Here is a 19,807-nt window from a genome sequence, read left to right on the forward strand (position 1 = left end):
GTCAAGTATACAAATTCAATTGCGGTATTGTTTCAGCCGTCATTTTCGTCATTTTCGGATGATGTTCAAGCAGCAACCGTAATTCCTCTTCTTTTTGGTTAAAATTTTCTGTGACTTCAAATCTTGTGATTTAAGCTTCTAAATTCACATTTTATATAAAAATGAATTGCTTCAAAATTTTCACAATCTTTTGAGAATGTTCATTATCTTTATTGCATTTCTAATGAAAATCAGGGGGAAATGCTCATATCACGTTCTTGTCCCAGAATCCACTGTTTTTAGAATCAAAACTCATATTTGCGTGTTTTTGAAGAATTCCTTTCATAATCCATTTGCATATTGCATGTTTTTCAACCAGGGAGTTGTGGTACTCGCTCCAGGACAACTTTTGCCATAAAGATTTCGAGCATTTTTATTTTCATTAATGCATCTATTAAACCTTTTGTTATCATCTAAAGTCTCCGCGGAAAAAATAAAACCTCTTTTTCTGAATTTTCTTTGTTTGGAATAATTATCTTTTTACCTTACGTATATAGTTATTAAACCCGGCCCGAGGAGGAATCCGGTGAAAGAGGTGGGTCAACGGGTTACTAGTTCAACCGGTGGGTGAGTGGTCCAACCGGTGGGTCACTACATATATTTAAATATTATGTTTTATAATTTTTTATGCCATAATAAATATTCAGTTAGTTTAATTTATTATAGATTCATTAATTTTTATAAGAATTAACAACCTAAATTTAATTAGTAATCCACCAAATTTCAAGTATAAAATTTTATCTAAGTGTAATTATCTAGTTTATTTATGAATTTTAAGTGCAAAAGTTTATTAAGAATAATATTTGCCATTAAAATAATTTGTGTAATATGTTATTTTTAAGTCAATTTCATAATTTATAGAGTTCAGGGAATAATAAAAATGTTATTAAAAGATTTCAAATAAATTTTGTTTTGAGGAAATAAAATAAGAATAAGACTCTAATACATAATATAAGAGCAAAGTAACCAATAAATGGTTGGTTGGTCTAGTAGTAATGGTTGTCTTCTTCTTTGCATGAGGTCAAAATTTTTCCGTAGATCGGGTTTTTCATAAAACCGACCGGTTCAACCGCTAGTCCGTTGAAAAGTCAACGAATTTAATGTAGAAACGATCTTGTTAAAAATCCGGCCCAATTTCATGGCCGGTTCACCGGGTTGACCGATCGATTAATAACTATGCTTACGTACATCAAATCGCTATAATATATTTTTTCACAAAAACTTCTAAAAATAGCAATCTCACTTTAATGTAAAGATACAAAAGTTTTGTTCATGTTCAATTGAAGATAACTAGCCCCAAAAATTCCCCTCAAGTGCATAATCATCTTCAACAGCTTGTTTGATGCTACATTGATTAAAAAAAAAAAAAAAACACTCTTTCCCACCTGATTCTAGAAAGCAGCTGTTCAGTTTCTTTTCCCCAAAGACAAAAAATTCCTACCCCGATGTGGCTAGTCCAACATTTATATATTAATAAGAAATTGTTAACACTTACAATGAGTTAAAAAATAATAATAAAGTGTGTCCTATATGAATAGTCAAAATTGAGATACTTTTGCTTGCTACTCTGCCTGTGATTTGTATTTGCCTCTGCATACCAGCTGAAGCCTGAAGATGCCAACAATCACTGCTGTCCACTGCAGGCAGACATCATCTCGTTTCATCTTCAACTCTCATCATCAGAGTCGCCAAATTTTACCTTCGTAGCTTTCGGAGCATTTGCATCAATTTCTCTAAAATGTGCACCATACAGCTTGGATTCCTGAAAAGAGTAATGTTTAGTGTCTGAAAAGTGAGAATGCAACCTTGCATAAAACTGCATAGACCTAACTCTCAACCTTCTGATTCTAGGAATCCATACATGCTGCGCTTCATGCATGTTTGAATGCTGCTCATCTAAACAAGAATGTCTTCCAATCAAGACATGCATTCATTCTTTACCAGTTTACTACTACCCTGGAATCATATCAAAACTGGAAGACACTTGAATGAAGTTTCTTTTTTCCCTTTACCTGATTATGGATATTCTTTTTAGACCTGATGAACAATTTATTTATTTCTAACAAGTCCACACGAAATCTTTTGCAACTGTCAAACACAAGTGACAATTCGTAATATAAAGACAAAGCTCACCTTCTTTTTGACATGCGTCCCAAAGTTCAAGAGGGCAGCAGGAACAACCTGCCCAGCTTCTCTGAGGACGTTTATCAACTCCCCTGCAAGTCCCTACAGAAAATTCAAGTGCCGTAAGTAGAAATCTAACAGTACCTTAGTAGACAAATGAAAGTGTGAAATAATGGTAAAAATTGGTTGTCACAGTTTACAAAATTACCTTATTCTCTTTTGTGAAGAATGTGTGAGCCACACCCTTCTTACCAGCTCGTCCAGTCCTTCCAATTCTGTGTACATAATCCTCTGTTGTTAGCGGAAAACTGTAGTTGATTACAACCTCAACGTCAGGAATGTCTAATCCTCGAGCAGCCACGTCGGTGGCTATCTGCAAAAAAAAGCATTACCGGAAAAATATGAGAACAAGCTTCCAAACAGCAATACCCAATATATCTCGGAAGGGACAAAAACAAATATCATCAGCAGCACCACAACAGCACAGTCAGCACAAAGGCATTGTGAGCTACCAGTTTTTTTTCTTTTTTAAATCTATTTTGATAAGTTCACCACGTTCTGACATTAAAAATAAGAAAAAAGTACCACAGTATTGCTTGTTTTCCCTCTCAATCTTTACAAGTCAGGTGGCATATTTAAATCTCCACCACCAGTCCTTATTTCAATTCACCCATTCTCCTATCTAAACAAAATTAGCCATCTTCTCTCCATGCATTCATCTACAGGAACCTTTTTTTCCGTTTTCAACAGGGGAGTAGGGTGGGAGTGTCAAACGGAGATGTGACTCTAGTGCACCCTTCCTCTTTTGCTAGCTGAATGTGAGAAGAGCATGGGTGCAGTACAGCAGCATGTTTTCAATGAGATGAGTTTATGAAAAACAAAGACAAAAAGAGGAAAAAAGATATATTATGTTATACAAATATTAAGATGTAAAAGATAGACTATAAGGTGACAGATGAGGAGAAACAAAGGAAAGAGGTGTATTCGTAAACCATGTCAAAACAGCACTGAAAGCTAAAAGCAGGTACGAGGTGAAGAAACTTGACCTAGAACAACATGGTCTTCATATATCAGAAGCAAATGTAGTAAAAGCGTCCCAAGAAACACATACACTCAGTAAGTATCGCGAAAAAAACTTTAGAAAACAAGAGGCTAAAGAGAGGTGCACAATACAAGTTCCACAATTATTTCATACCATTAGAGGAGAGCTTCCCTCCTTAAACAGGGAGAGGGCCTGATTACGGGCATTTTGTGCTTTATCACCACTTATAGAAACAACTTTCCATCCCCTGGAACAAGCAAAAACAAAACTAAAATAGATCCAAAACAAAACTAAAAGAAACACATGTTAAATAAAATTATTATAACCAAAACAAAAATCTTACACACTGGTAAAGATTGTAAAGGGGAAAGTACATCAAACTATATATGCTATGTGGACCAATCCAATGTTATAAGCATAGCTATCATTCTCTTCTGATATATTCAACACAAGATTAGAAACTAGAAATTGCAGCTAACGTTTTTGCAAAAGAACAATTCATTTCCAACTTCAATAAGTATTCAACAAGAGGAAAGAATTAAATTCTACCTTCTCTGTAGCATATTCTCAACTCGAGATGCTTCTTTCTTGTACAGAACAAAAACTAGCACTCTGTTCCTGGTGACACAAGAAATGAAAAGAGACATCAAAAATATCATTGAACATGTGAATGAGAAAAAGGAAAAGATGAAGCTCTACTCCATTCTTTAAACACTTGATAAAATAGAAAGCTTTAGAAGCCATTATACAAATGCATAAACAGAATGATGCATAACAACCATCAACACCCCCAACCAAAGAAAAGTCATTCCCAAGGATCAAGACTGTAATTGAACACAGAAATGCTTCAAACAACAGAGTGCACAAAATGAGGTAGAGGTTGGTCAAACTCAAGGTCAAAAGCCGACATATTCTGTCCAGAATGACAAAATCAATCTGATCATGAATTCATGATACTAGATTACCAAAAGGTTTCTGCAACATATTCACAAAGAGCTTCTGTTGGTGGATTTTACACATCGAAGAGGACAAAAGATTTATGAGTATATTTGAAGTTAGTGTTAAGAAGAAAAACTGCACTTAGTATACAACTGGCAAATATATACCTTCTAGATTTATGGTATTTCTCCAACAAATTTGTCAAACGTTCATCACGTGCTCTATCATCCAAGACCTTCAAAAAGTGAACGCATTGACAACATCTAAGCATTTCAATTTTCACTGAACATTGCTGTTATAATGTCAATCCAAGTCTTTAAGCAAGGACTAATCTATACCTCTACAATTTGCATGACATCATGGTTGGCAGCCAAATCTTCAGACCCAACAACTACCTGGAACAAGGTTCACGATTCATATTACAAGAGTGGAGTGCACAATAACGACAAAGAACTCCAATCAAATTTCCATACCTTAACAGGATTTGGATCCATGAATTCTTGAGCTAACTTGTGAACTGGCAGAGGCCATGTTGCACTAAACATTAGCATTTGACGAGCTGCAAGATTGCCATGATTCAAATACCAGTACAGACTAAGATAGAAATTAACTTAATAAATTCACATCTGATGGCCATAAAAGTGAAAATGAAAATTTCAAAGAATAGGAGAGAAGTTGCCTTGGGTTTCAGGCATAATCTTTCACAGATAAGGAACTAAATACATGCGCAAGAATCAGGACACCATACAAAATCTAAGGGCACCACTAGAATAACATACTTCCAATATCATAAAGAGAAAATGCAAGTGGTAGAAGTCAAGTTAAAATAAAGATAAATAAAAATACTATTGCATAACCTTAACGAATACTATTATGAAAGAACTTTAGCAAAGAAGTAAAGGAGCAAAAGAAAGAATGCTCAAACAAAGAAGCTCAAACCATACAAGGTACGTCAAAAAAGCTATGGATCATTATTCATACATTCAATCATGGTTAATTGAAATTGAATTCATTTTTACCTCATACTTTTATTGAATCAAAGCGCAATGATAGTAGGAAAATGAATTTCATACCAGAGCATGTCTGGCTCAATATAGCACGAACTTCTGGTTCGAAACCCAAGTCAAGCATCCGATCAGCTTCATCTAACACCTAATTTCGAAAAGTAGGGAGTACGTAGTTATTTTTTTTAGACTTAAACAGCAACAAAGAAAGTCTAATTCACATGAATCTCACATTCATTTATCAACAAGTATTTGCATATTAGCCTATGCGGCATGAAAAGCTAAGAAATATATACACACAAACAAATTCATAACTTCAGTTGAGAGTAACAGTTGCAATCTCGTTCAAGGAGGTCAGACCAAGAAACCAGCTAGAACAACTTTTGTACAGTGACGTGTAAGAGCACCCAAGCTTACCGAAGTTCTTAAAAGAAAAGAAAAGAAAAAGGAATGTATACTTCTCCTAGTGCTCCGCCCCCCTTCCACCCAAAAAAAAAAAAAGAAAGGTATGGAAACTATACACACGAGGAACGAAAAGTCCTGAAAAAGTTGGAACTATATGAGAAAATAAAGGAAATTATTATGTCATGCAAATTAAAATGCTACTTAGCCATGCCCATCATTAACTGCAACAGCTAGCAACAAACTACAGCTTAATTCAGGAAAGTCTGAACACTTTCTTGCAAGATCAGCATTTCTTTGTGCCTTAACACAAAGAAACATAAAATAAAGATATATGGGCTGCCCTTTCAACTCATAAGCATCATAATCAGCATGAATGAAGAAAATGACATGCCACAGGAGATCAGAAGACCAAATACACACATTGACATATACTGTAAGGCATGCAAAATGAAACCATCATAGAAAACCACCACACCCTAACACAGAAGGAAGAAATGAAAAATCCAACAAGGATACAAAGCGAAGGTAACACTCAAAATCTACCATGCACCAGAACCTCCAACCTATTTCACAAGAATTCTCTATTAGTGCACAATCATAGATGTAGGTGTCAAATAGGGCCTGTACTAAGTGGCAAATTCATTATCCAGTATTTGTCTGAAATCTCGATGAAAGGGCCTCATCCAGTAAATCTTATCCTACCACTCCTCATCCTTTTGACAAACTTTAAACCTGTATATATATATAAACATATATGTGTGTGTGTGTACACATAGATATATATATGTGCATATATCTATATACACATACATATCTGTGTGTGTGTATACCCTTTGTATCTATATGCATCCGGATCCTGATGCATAGTGAGATCATTAGTCAAGATCATGTCTTCCTGTTAAAATAAAAAGACCAGCCTAGCAAACCCAATTCATAAACCCATCTTAACAAGTGGACTTAGGCTAGTCAAAATCGCCGTGCATCTTAAATTGAGTTGTCACCATATTTCTAACCATCAAGGTTCCTAAAAAGACTGTTCACAATAGCCTGCCTCCAGAATAAGCAAAGCACATCTACATGAGTAGCACCAGTAGTGCAAAGGGGAGATACCTGACATTATGATGCCCCAACCAACAATGAAAAGACATTCTGATGCTTCTTTCATCAGTAAACTTGATACACAAGATATACAATGACAAAAAAATATAACCAAATGGCCGCCAACTTTTGCAGAAAAGCAATATCTAACTTACCACAAAAGAAACCTCATTGAGCTGGCACACTCCCATTTCGATTAGGTCCTTCAAACGACCTGGTGTTCCAATAACAATATCCTGGCAGAAAAAAGAAGATGTAATGTTAACATACTCCACATAACATCCTCCAGCCAGATCAAGAGAACAATATATTAAGAGAACAGATTGGGCATATCCTTATAAATTAAAACTAAATCCTAAAAAGAAGAAACTCATGTGCATAAACAAGAAATACGATAGTTTACCAGATAAAATGAGTTTAAGAGTCCATAATGAGAGAAAAATTTGGAAACACAAATTACCAGCCAGTCATTAGCAGTCACAAATTAACCTCATGATAATACCACAAATTAAGCCTGCAACTCTTTAGGTTATTTTAGTTACTAACAGTAGGATCACACACATTGCTCCGTAACAAAAGTTACCTCCAATTCATGATCCAATTGTCCAGAATACCAACCCCATAAAAATGCATAGATTCAACTCAAGGAATATTGCAACAAAATCATCTGCTTACATCTCAACTAGGACCATTTATGCTAACATAAAATTACAAAAATGTAAAGCTCTTCAGAAAAGCAGCTCTATAACCTTTGATGTATGATTGCTATTCACCTTCCACACATACAATATTGCTTTAAAAGCAAGAATAACATAAAAGATTCATAGTTTGGTACAACGAGATAAACTTTCGATGAAAAGTCTGAAGTTTTTCTGCAGTGAAGGGAGCAAAATATAATTGGGATGAAAGATTACTAATTAATCATATTACCTCCTAGAAACACTAAGTTCAAATGAAGATCCCAGGACTACAAGGTTTCTAACTCAAAAAATGGTAAGAAAAAGGTAGGAACTTCGCAGAATATAGGCAAGTAAATCCCCTCAGAGAAAGTTGTATTGGTGCTGCCTTGACTTTATTTCAGTTTATGTTTCAGTTACTCAAATAAAGAAGCCACTCTCACAACAACAATTAAACATGTCTTCTCTTCAGCAATCATACAGTTAGGGAAGTCCATTATTATAACACATTTTATGCCTCCAGAGTCAACAAAACAACCTAATAGCAAAAGAGTTGAGATTAGCAGTACTTTTCAAGTGCCAACAAGCAGTTAAAACTTTTAGTATTCTACATATCCTTTTTTAAACATGTGAATGTGCTTAAACATCAAAATGAAATGATCCATACCATGCCCGACTTTAGAGAAGATATCTGAGGTGCTTTTGAAGTTCCTCCATATAGACAAACAGACTTCACTCCACTAGGCTGTCCAGCATCAGAAAGTACATCTGCAATCTGCACATTAACGTATTTTATTTGGCAATTGGCTGTATTGAGATGCTAAGGAAACTTAGGAAAGGATGAAAGTTATAAAACCATGAATTTCTTACCCAGATTTAAGAATTAAAAGAAAAAAACAAAAGGCATGCTTATACAGTCCTTTAGAGATATTTTTTAATGTACAACCATCCAAAGTCCCTTCCCTCTTTAACCTTTATCTAGATACTTGGCCGATGATATACCAGACACACCTTTTTTTCCCTTTCCATGCATCAGTTGTGACATAAAACAGCAATATAAACATATGCATTTGAGAATAGTTTATTATACCACCATAATCCAAATAATATTTAAAAACTGACAAAATTAGTATCTCTTGGATATCAATTATATCAGCCAATTGAAATTACGCTTCAGCAAATGGTTGACTCATTAAGGTGCAATATTTCTCACCACAGGAATTTCAAACAACTAAAGCATTAAGCCTCTTAATTTTTTTCCTTTACCAGAGAATTAGCAAGCAGATCAAGAAATGATTAGAGCCTGTAATTCTAAGGACAGTGGAAGACCTTTTATTTGCCAAGTGAACTCTTCATCTCACAATTGATCCAAATGCCATAAGAAATTCTCAGAGAAAAGAAGGTAAATAGGAACTTCAACTGGAAATAGAAAAACCAAGACATTAGTAACAATCCTCTGGCCAACTATAGTAGCATCTTTTAGGGTCCAATCAATTGAAAGCTGAGAATCTTGAACCTATACATAAGCAGTCAACTCTCTACACCCACATATTATACTGCAGCCTAACATAGTGGTGGGAATGCATATGAATTTGTAATTTGTGATTATGTATGAGCACAGAAACCAATGCCCGTATCATGACAGCTAAATTGATATAAAGCTGACAGATGCAGGTAATGGACTCAAGCAGCATCCTACTACCAATAACAGTTTTCAGTTTTGCGCCACACTGACATGCCTCCCGTGGTTGACATGCCTCCCGTGGTTGAATGCAGGTCAGGGATAAAACTGACCAGCACATATGCATTAAAAAAAGGATGTTATTAAACAATTTATTCTGATACCAATCTAGCAGCTAATTAACAAAAAATTTGAAGTATGACACATACCCTTGAATGATTTCACATCAAACCAAAATCAATTGCCTTGAAGCTTACTTGGGCCATATTTTCATATATGAAACAGGACAACTCATCCTAGAAAATTAGCTAAATAGAACACATAATCTCGGTAGTCATACAAACACTGAGACCATAGCAGACACAATTTCTAGCACTAAAATGATGAGAGAATACATACCTGTTGAGCTAACTCTCTTGTAGGCGAAAGTACAAGGCAAAGTGGAATAACCTTCTTCGATGTCTTACTTTTTCGCTCGCTTAATACATGCATAATAGCTGGAATTCCAAATGCCAACGTCTTACCTGATCAGACAAATATACCAAAACATAAACTAAGCATCATAAGAAATTATATATACAAATCAACTATACATATCCAACAATTACCGGATCCAGTTGCTGCAATGCCAATAAAATCGCGACCATCCAACAGAAAAGGCCAAGAATGAGACTGAATTGGAGACGGCTTATCGAACTTTCTGCAGGATTCCAGCACATTATCAGGAAGCCCTGAATCCGCAAATGATTTCAAAGCCTTGTACTTGCTATCATTGACATTTTTTCCAGATACAATCACACCATCATTACTATCACTCACCTCCACATTTCCCTCATCCCCGCCAATCTTCTTGCTCTCTTTACTTTTCTCCAAAAGCCCGTTACTCAAGCTGTCTTTCACACCCTCTTCTCCTTCTTCATTTTTCTTCCTCTTTCTCTTCTTTTTCTCGGATTCCTTAACTGACCCATTAGCTATTTCAGCCTTTTCATCAAAATTTGACGACAACCCATTATTCAAAAAGTCTTCTTGTCTCTGTTTCTTCTTCTTTTTCTTGGATTCCACAGCTGACCCATCAAAGATTTCAGCCTTTTCATCAAATTCTGGGGACAACCCATTATTCAAAATCTCATCTTGCTTCAGTTTCTTCTTCTTTTTCTTGTCTTTTTTTGACTCTGTGGCAATTATCACCGCCTCTGCTTCAGCTTCTTCCTCAGCTTGTTCATGTTTTCTCTTGTACTTGTTCTTTTGCTTCTTATGAGCTACCTTTTCCGGGTTTTCCATGGCTTTTGGGGGCTGGGGTTTTACCAATGACAGCAATTTCTTGGCGATTTTGTTTTTGGACCCAAAATTGCTGAAGCAGAAGCAAAACCCCAGAAATCCCCTAAGTATGGAACGCTAAACGAATGGGAGTTTTCTAGGGTTTTGAGGTTAGGACAAATGCCCCTGCATTTTTTGTAAATTACGGATAAGTTAAATTACGTTTGAGTCCCTGAATTTTGGGTTACCTTAATTTGGACCTTTTACAATAACAAATTAATTAAGAGGACTTGAATCTAAAACTCCTTACTTACGGCTTTCTTTTTCCACTTTACAACTCAATCCAATCCCCCTTCCTGCCATCCAGCCTTGCGTGCCTTAATCCTTTTAAAGTTTTAAAACTTTCCATTGATAATATCTTTTTTTATCTTTTAACTTTCAGAAAATATCACATTATGCTCAACTAGCAATAACATTTTGTCCCTTGAGCTTTAGAATTAATACACTTTTGCCCTAAAAAATTTAAACATGTACAATTTATCCTTTTATTAAGAATTGATTTTTTATACATGGATAGTATAATGATTTTTTTATATTAACAGTTCTAAATGTATGACACATGATTATGATTTAAATTTAAAGTTTGAATTTATGTTATGTGAAATAATCTAAACTTGTTAGTATAAAAAAATTTATGCACTAACAATGTATAAACAGTTAAAATATAATGTGATAACATCAATGTCGAAGAATTATCGATTTTTAGACAGGACAATGTTATTCTTAAAGCATAAATTTGTAGTGAATTTAAACAAAAAAATGAACTTGTTCCAAACAAAAATACCACGTGTATGCCTGTAGGGAAAAATGGTTTCGTTCATTAAATGATTGAAACTATACAATGATTGCAAAAAAGATTAATTACTAGAAATTTGGTCATTTACGATGGCACATATAGTTTCCCATCTTTGAAGCCCTCTTTGACAATGACGATGGCATATATAGTACTAATTCTGTACTCAGATATGTTTCAACTAGTTGAAGCCACAAAACTCGTATTTTGGCTATTTACAAGTAGTATATTATCTAATTTAAGTCTTGTATAAGTTTGTTATTTGCGATAATTATCATGTAAGAGGAAATGCTTATATTGGTGTCTGTCTTGATATCTTAAATCGCAATGACAAATTTTGTCTCATGTCACCCTTTAGCACTTCACGTTAATATTTTAAATTTTGTTTTGCTTTTCATTCTCACAACAATTATATATATTCGAATTAATCTTTTATACACTGATATTATAGACACCGTCACTATTTAGCAACTAATTTAAATTTAAATTTGAAATTCAAATTATATATATATATACACATATATATATGGCATGCATCTAAACATGATATTGAATATACCATCAATATATATAAGATTAACTCTATTTTTTTAAGCCAAATAGTTATACACATTTAATGTATTTAATAAAAGTTAAATAGTTAAATATAAAAACTTGTCTAGTATGAAAATCTCTAAATTTATTATGAACAAAGCTAAAAGAAAAGAAAAGAAAAACATAAGATTAACAACAGATATTACATGTACAAGGCTAATTTTTGGCATTTAGTATGAAAATCAAAACTTGTTTCCTGTATTAGAGTTTCAAATAGGACTGTCAATGGGGCTGGACTAACCTAAGTTCGGCTCGTTCGACCCAAAAAAAAGTTCGATGAACCCTACATTTTAGTGAGTCAGTTTGAGTTTGAATCTAAAAATTAGGTCCGAATTAAATATGAGACGAGTTTGGACCTCATTAGACTCAAATCCAATATAGGCCCGGCCCTATATATATAATATTTATATTTTGATATTATGTATAACTATACATCCAAATGTATTATTATTAATACTAAATATATACAAATTATAAAATACAAAAATACATATGAAGACTCTTCTACGAGTTTTCTTGAGAGATAATATTAGTAATGCATAACTAAATCTCTAACTTTTTTTATTGGTTGAGTAAATTTTTGTGTTAGCATAATATTGGTTGATTTTTTTTTGTCTATAAATACAAATCATCAAGCATGTTTGGATTCAAATCACAAGACTATAAAGAAGTTCCAACTTTTGAAGATGTATCGGCTTATGACTGGATATTGTATTACTATTTTTCATGTATTTTAAACAAATTAGATATAAATATTGTTAAAAAAATTTTGGCTTATATACTTTTTAAGTACTATTACTTGTTCATGTTTAGTTTTAATGTTGTAGTCTTGTAAATATTAAATTAGTTTTACAACTTAATAGTTATAGTAATTATATTAAGAAAATTAAGGAGTAATAAGTGAATTTGAGTTAAGTCCAAATAAGACTCACAACTCGAATACTATGTAAGTTGAGTATGAACTTTATATTTATTAATCCAAAACTCATAGTTTGAAACTCGAAGATATTACAAATTAAATGAATTGAACTCAAACTTATGAAAGTCCCACTCTTTAGGCCCAATTGATAGGTCTAGTTTCAAACATATGTGAAAAACTTCCTTAGTATTAAGGAACCCATGCTGGGGAGCTGCAACGAAATGTGAGTAGTAAAACCCCGTCGTACAACCAAGTGATAAATTTCAGAGGAAAGTGTTTTTAAAAAGGGATAATTTCAGAAACCTCCCCTAAGATTTCTGATAATTACACTAAGCTCCCCGTAAAGTTTAAAAAGTTTCACTTACTTCCCTTGATTTGATTAGTTTTAGTAACAAAACTTTTGAATAATATTGACTTGGTCAAATTTTTAAGTGAATATCTAAAATGCCCTTATGTAATGAGTTTTAATTTATTTTTCCTATACAATTATAAGACTGTCTAGTATAATTATAAGAAAAATGTGCCAAATTTTTCATGTCCATAACTACTATTTCATAAACTACTATAATAATAATAATTTTATCACTATGATATGATACTTTTGATAGTATTTTATTATGGATTTAGATTTATAAGATAGAAAAGAAAATATTGAAATAATTCATGTAAAGTTTATGAATTTTTTGAGTAGTGGGATTATCATAATTTAGTAGTGATTTTGGGTCACTTCTTTTTTATTTATTGTTAATTTTAATACCAAAAAAATAGAAAACAAAGATCATCAAAACATTGGATTGCATATAAAGTTAACTCATCAAAAAAATCACTAGTTCGACATTTTATTACAATGGAAACTAGAGGTAATAATGGTAATTCTATAGTTTTATTGGCAAAAAATTTTTAAAAAAATGAATAAGAAGGAAAAATAATGAAAAAATAATTTTAAAAGTCATTCTAAGTATAAGCATACCAAACAGGGAAATTTCATTAAAATATTTAAGGGTAGTATTGTCATTTTAAATGACAAGAGAGATATGTATAATTTTTAAAACTTCAAGAAAGCTAAATGAAATTGTTAAAAACCTCAAAGAAGGTTTATGAAATTATCCATTATAAAATTCCAACACCTCAGACAGAAAATCACATCTAACAGTGTCATAAACTTTTATCAAGTCCATCTTTATAGCAAATTTTTCTTACCACACTTATCCTATGTGTTTGTTACCCCATCATACATAAGCTAGTTACATTGTAAAACTATATTGCATTTGTATTGTCAACAAGGGATTCATCTACCTTGTAAAACTATATTGCCCTTTGTCCCTCACTAAGCTAAGGAACACACACTTGAATCTTTCTGTCAAAGCCCATTTTATGAAAAAATGAAATTTTATTCAGATATACTAGTTATAAATCAACCCTAAGATTTGGCTGAAAAAAAGTTGGAGCATGAAAACTCCCATACATTTTGAGACTAATCTCTACATGTCTTGTGAGATAATGAGCTCTTTCACTACCTTAATAACTGTAGAATATTAAACCAAGTTTATTGGTTAGACTTATTTGTTGGCCGTATGGCATTAGCTTATTACAGTAGTTAATAATGTTAGTAGCATTATTAGTTTTATAGACGGAGTCACACGGGATTACTTCCATTAAGGTATAGCACTAGTAATTGTGCAAGTGCGTAAGGCACAAGGAGTGTATTAGATGTAGCCTCTACGTCAATTGTAAAAGGTGTGTCAAAAGCTTCTGTTAAGGAATGAAAAAAGAAAAGCCACGCAGCCGTGCCGTATGAATAGTTGAGAAAAATTTCTCTTTACCTCTCTTTCGTTGTTCTTGAATATTTTTCTGTGGGTTTATAATTTGTTATTAATTTGGATCCGTCAGAGTGGTACCAGAGCTACGGTAGATTGAAGTATGGCAAACCCTAATCCCAATATTATTTGTTCTGTCCAAAAACTCAAAACAAAGGCAGAGTTTAATTTTTGACAGAAACAAATGGTAACCCATCTCAAGGCATGTAAATTAGATCGATATATTGAATCTGCACTTGCCCAAGATGCTAGTGAGGATGATACGGCAAAAGACAGCTTGGCTTTTTCACAAATTCATCAGGCAATTAATATGTCAGTTTTTGGAAAAATTGCTACGGCTGATACGGCAAAGGAGGCTTGGGATATATTGGAGAAAACATACAAAGGGATTAACAGGGTCCAACAAAATAATTGGATGATGTTGAAGAGAAAATTTGAACTTGTGACGACGGAAAAGTCTGAATCTATTGAGTCCTATTTCTCTCGTTTGTCAGATATTAGAAATGAGATGAAACTCAATTAGTATAATCTTCCTGACAGAACATTTGTTGAGAAAGTTCTCAATACCCTACCCATGAAATTTGATAATGTGGTAGCTGTAATTCAGGAAACGAAAGGTTTGGAGGATTTGAATATTGAAGATTTGCATAGATCATTAATTCTGCATGAACAAAGAATTAATTAAAAATTGGAGGATACCCCGGAGAAGGATACAATAGAGAAGGCATTGCAGGTGCAGTTAAATTTGAGAGTCAATAATGATGTCAGGGAGCATGGCGAATTCAGTCAGAGGAGCAGAGATGGTTACAATAACAGAAGTGGTCGTGACAATAATAATAGAGGCCGAGGAAGTACATCAAATTCTGGACATGGTAGAGGTAATAATTTCAATTTTTAGAGGTGGTCCTGGTAGAGGCAGAGGAAATAATTTTAATCAGAATAATTTTGGACAGAGAGTTCAATGTTATAATTGTGAAAAATTGGGTCATAGACAATTTGAATGTAGATTGGGAGAAAATGTAGACAGAAATTTTCAGGCTAATGTTGTTGACAATCAGGTGCAGGATAATAATAAAAAATCTGAAACTTTATTATTAGCCTGTAATACTGTTGATGTAGTTGATAAAAATAAATGGTACTTGGATATAGGTTATAGTAATCATGTCTGGCAAGAAGGAATTATTTGTTGAACTTGACGAATCTATTTGTGGTGAAATTAAATTTGGGAATAAACCAGTGATTGGCAAGGGAAAAATTCCTATTAGCCTGAAAAATGGATCCACTGATTTTATTTCTGATGTTTTCTATGTTCCTGGGTTGCATCAAAATTTGTTGAGTATGGACCAGTTGATTGAGAAAAAATATTTGTATCAGGAATGGTATATGTACAATTTTTGATAAAAATATTGGAATGATTGCCAGTGTACCAATGACTTCAAATCACTTATTTCCACTAAATTTGAGTAGTGCCAACTTTTCTTGTTTGAGTACAGTGATAGATGACAGTAATTGGTTGTGGTATATGCGATTTGGTCATTTGAATTTTGATAGTTTGAAATTTTTTACAAATAAAAGAATGGTTGGTGTATTGCCTAATATTAGAAATCCTGATAGAGTCTGTGATATGTGCGCTTTGGGAAAACAACATAGGGATACTTTTCAGACTGGTGAATCATGATGGACCAGAAGACCATTAGAAATTATTCATTCAGATTTATGCACTGTGGAGATTCCTTCTAATGGTGGTTGCAGGTATTTTATTACCTTTATTGATGATTTTAGTAGAAAAGCCTGGGTATATTTTTTGAAACAAAAATCTGATACCTGTGATTTTTAAAACTTTTGTTGAGAGGCAAGGTGGGTGTCAGATTAAAATTTTGAGAACAAACAGGGGTCAGGAATATTTGGTGTGTGATGGTTTTCTTGAGAAAAATGGGATACAGCATCAGTTGGCTACCAGGTACACTCCCCAACAAAATGAAGTAGTAGAGAGGAAAATATGACAGTTATGGATATGGCGAGGTGTATATTGAAGGTGAAAAATATGTCAAAATCTTTTTGGGCAGAGGCAATTTCTTGTGTAATTTATTTGTTAAACATGTGTCCTACTAGAAGTGTTCCCGAAAAAACTCTTGAAGAAGTTTGGAGTGGTAGAAAACCATTTGTTGGTCATCTCAGAGTTTTTGGATGTATTGCCTATTCCCATATTCCTGATCAATTAAGAAAAACACTTGATGATAAGGGGGAGAAGTGTGTATTTATTGGTTATAGTGAAGTCTCTCGGGCTTACAGGTTGTATAATCTTGTGACAAAATGGGTGATAGTAAGTAGAGATATGAATTTTGACGAAAGAAATATTTGAGATTGGTCTACTGGAGATCTTGGGACAGCAGAGGTGATTCTAAATTATCAGCAAGAGAAGGATAATTATGATATTCAGCCATCACCAGTTGCTCAGGGTCCACAAACTGGGTTAACTGGACGTCCCCAACATCAGCGACAAATGCCAGCTCGTCTGCAAAATTATGTTATTACACCAGATGATATTCCTTCTGACCAAGATATTGTTAATTTTGCTTTGTTTGGAGATTGTGACCCAGTTGTGTATGAGGATGCAGCTAGTAATAATCGTTGGGTGAAAGAAATAGAGGAAGAAATTCATGCAATAGAGAAGAATGCCACCTGGGAATTTACTTCTCTTCCAATTGGTAAAAAAGTCATTGGAGTGAAGTGGATGTACAAGACAAAATTTAAACCCAATAAAAAAATTGATAGATATAAGGCGAGACTAGTGGTGAAGGGATACAAGCAGAACCCGGGATTGACTATTTTGAAGTGTTTGCACCAGTTGTCAAACTTGATACAGTCCGTATGATAATTTCTCTAGTTGCTCAAAATAATTGAAGAATTTATCAAATGGATGTCAAGTCAGCTTTCCTGAATGGAGTTCTTAATGAAGCAGCGTATATAGAGCAGCCAGCAGGATTTGTCAGAAGAGATCAGGAAAATAAAGTGTATAGATTGAAGAAAGCTTTATATAGATTGAAATAAGCCCCAAGAGCGTGGTATACAAGAATTGATTCCTATGTTCAGACTCGTGATTTTCATAGGTGTCCATATGAGCACATTTTATATATTAAATCTTCTACTTGTGATGATATTCTTATTGTGTGCTTGTACGTAGATGATTTAATTTTTATAGGAAATAATTCGGAGATGGTTGCAAAGTTCAGGGAGGCTATGATTAAGCAGTTTGAGATTACAGATATGGGATTCATGTCATATTTTTTGGGAATTGAAGTCTTTCAGTCTGACAGTGGGATTTTTATGTCTCAAAACAAACATGCCGGTGACATTTTAAAGAAATTCAAGATGGATGCAACAAAGCCAGTTGTGACACCAGTTGAAGAAATATTGAGATTAACCAAAGAAGGCAGTGGTGGATATGCAAATCCCACCTACTTTAAAAGTTTGGTAGGGAGTTTGAGATATTTAACATCTACAAGACCAGATATCAATTTTGCTGTCGGTCTGATTAGCAGGTTCATAGAAAATCCACTTCAGTCACACTAACAGGTAGCTAAGAGGATTTTGAGATATATTGGAGGTACTCGTAGTGATGGCATTTTTTATTCAAAAAGTGATCCAGTTGAATTGTTTGGCTATACAGATAGTGATTGGGCAGGTGATACAATAGAGAGGAAGAGTACTTCAGGTTATGCATGTTTTATTGGTTCTGGCATGTTTTCCTAGAGTTCGAAGAAACAACAGGTGATTGCATTGTTTACAATGGAGGCGGAATATATTGCAACAGCTAACAGTGCTACTCAAGCTTTGTGGTTACGTCGCATACTTGGTGTTCTACAACACAAGCAGGTTGATCCTACGAAGATTTATTGTGAAAGTAAGTCAGCAATTGAATTGTCCAAGAATCCAGTGCTACATGGGTGTAGCAAGCATATTGACATCAAATATCAGTTCATATGTGAGTTGGTTCGAGAGAGGAAATTTGAAGTTAATATTGCAGAATTGAAGATCAAGTGAATGACATTTTCACCAAGGCATTGAAAACGGAGTCTTTTGTCAAGTTGAAGAAGATGTTGGGTATGACCACATTAGAGAAGCTTGGTTTAAGAGAGACTATGTAGAATATTAAACCAAGTTTATTGGTTAGACTTATTTGCTGGCCATATAGCATTAGTTTATTAGTTAATAATGTTAGTAGCATTGTTAGTTTTATAGACGGACGCACGTGGGATTACTTCCATTAAGGTATAGCACTATTAATTGTGCAAATACGCAAGGCACAAGGAATGTATTAAATATAGCCTCTGCATCAATTGTAAAATGTGTGTCAGAAGCTTCTGTTAGGGTGTGAAAAAAGAAAAGCCACGCAGCCACGCCGTGTGAATAGTTGAGAAAAATTTCTCTCTGACTCTCTCATTATTCTTGAATATTTTTCTGTGGGTTTATAATTTGTTATTAATTTGGGTCCATCAGTAACCAACCCCCGATCTTCCTCTTTGATTTTGTTAAACAAACTAATCCCACCCGGTTGACCAAAGAATTTAATAAAAATCTTGGGCCTCTCCGCTTAATGCCAATTATTAGTTTTATGATAGAAACTCAAAGTTCTTTAACATGGTATGAATTTTAGTCCTGCATCATTGTTCACCCACACATGATTTGGGTTCTTCTAATGCATTGAACTTGGCTTCATAAATTGTTACAATGACAATGCTCCAACTCAGTTGACCTATTTAGATTTTGCCATGACAAAGCTAACTCGGCTTTTCTAGGCTCTCTTTTCCAATCCAGTCTACGTCTGTTCAGCTCGAGTCACACTTGAGAAGAGGTGTCTAGATCTTGAACCTCTCAATTTAATGGCAATTGTTTTTAAAATGAAACCTCAACTTACACAAATTTGTTGAGAAATAGTTTTCAATCGAGAGTTCTGCTTAAGATCTGCCACACTTGGCCATCACTTGTGAAGTCTTAAATGTTTAACAATCAAGGATCAACGCTTTTACCTTGTAGTTCCTTTTTCTTTTTCCTGTGTTTTTCTTTTTCGAATCAAGATGAGATTTATATCCAGGCAAAGTAAATTACACAGCATAAATCCCTAAGGCTCCCAACAAAGTTCCTAGCCGGCTAGTTCCTTAAGCCTGATACAAATATTAGCACAGGACTTAGCTACAATGAAGGTGGAAAGAGGGCAGCGCAGTGAAATGCCTTATTGGTCGCGAGGAATTAAGGTGTTTGATGCAATTTCTAATGAACAAATGCCAGTTGGACGCTGTGGAACTAAAAATGGATTTCTACACACACTTGCAACAAATAGGGATGACATCGGGTGCG

At 34.0% G+C, this 19,807-nt stretch overlaps 1 protein-coding gene across 1 annotated transcript; it reads right to left on the bottom strand.

Annotated features, from left to right (window-relative positions):
- Window positions 1-1,491: 1,491 nt before the first annotated feature.
- On the bottom strand, window positions 1,492-10,420 carry LOC113704031 (DEAD-box ATP-dependent RNA helicase 5). Its single transcript, XM_027225646.2, has 13 exons — window positions 9,618-10,420; window positions 9,409-9,533; window positions 7,996-8,103; window positions 6,807-6,887; window positions 5,218-5,296; window positions 4,618-4,703; window positions 4,483-4,539; window positions 4,312-4,379; window positions 3,755-3,823; window positions 3,359-3,452; window positions 2,372-2,536; window positions 2,173-2,265; window positions 1,492-1,801 (listed from the first exon to the last, which is right to left on the bottom strand). The coding sequence occupies exons 1-13, from the start codon at window positions 10,288-10,290 to the stop codon at window positions 1,706-1,708; spliced, it is 1,794 nt and encodes a 597-aa protein (XP_027081447.1). The 5' UTR covers window positions 10,291-10,420; the 3' UTR covers window positions 1,492-1,705.
- Window positions 10,421-19,807: the final 9,387 nt, after the last annotated feature.

Source organism: Coffea arabica, chromosome 8e (genome assembly GCF_036785885.1).
Source record: "Coffea arabica cultivar ET-39 chromosome 8e, Coffea Arabica ET-39 HiFi, whole genome shotgun sequence".
NCBI classification, from domain to species: domain Eukaryota; kingdom Viridiplantae; phylum Streptophyta; class Magnoliopsida; order Gentianales; family Rubiaceae; genus Coffea; species Coffea arabica.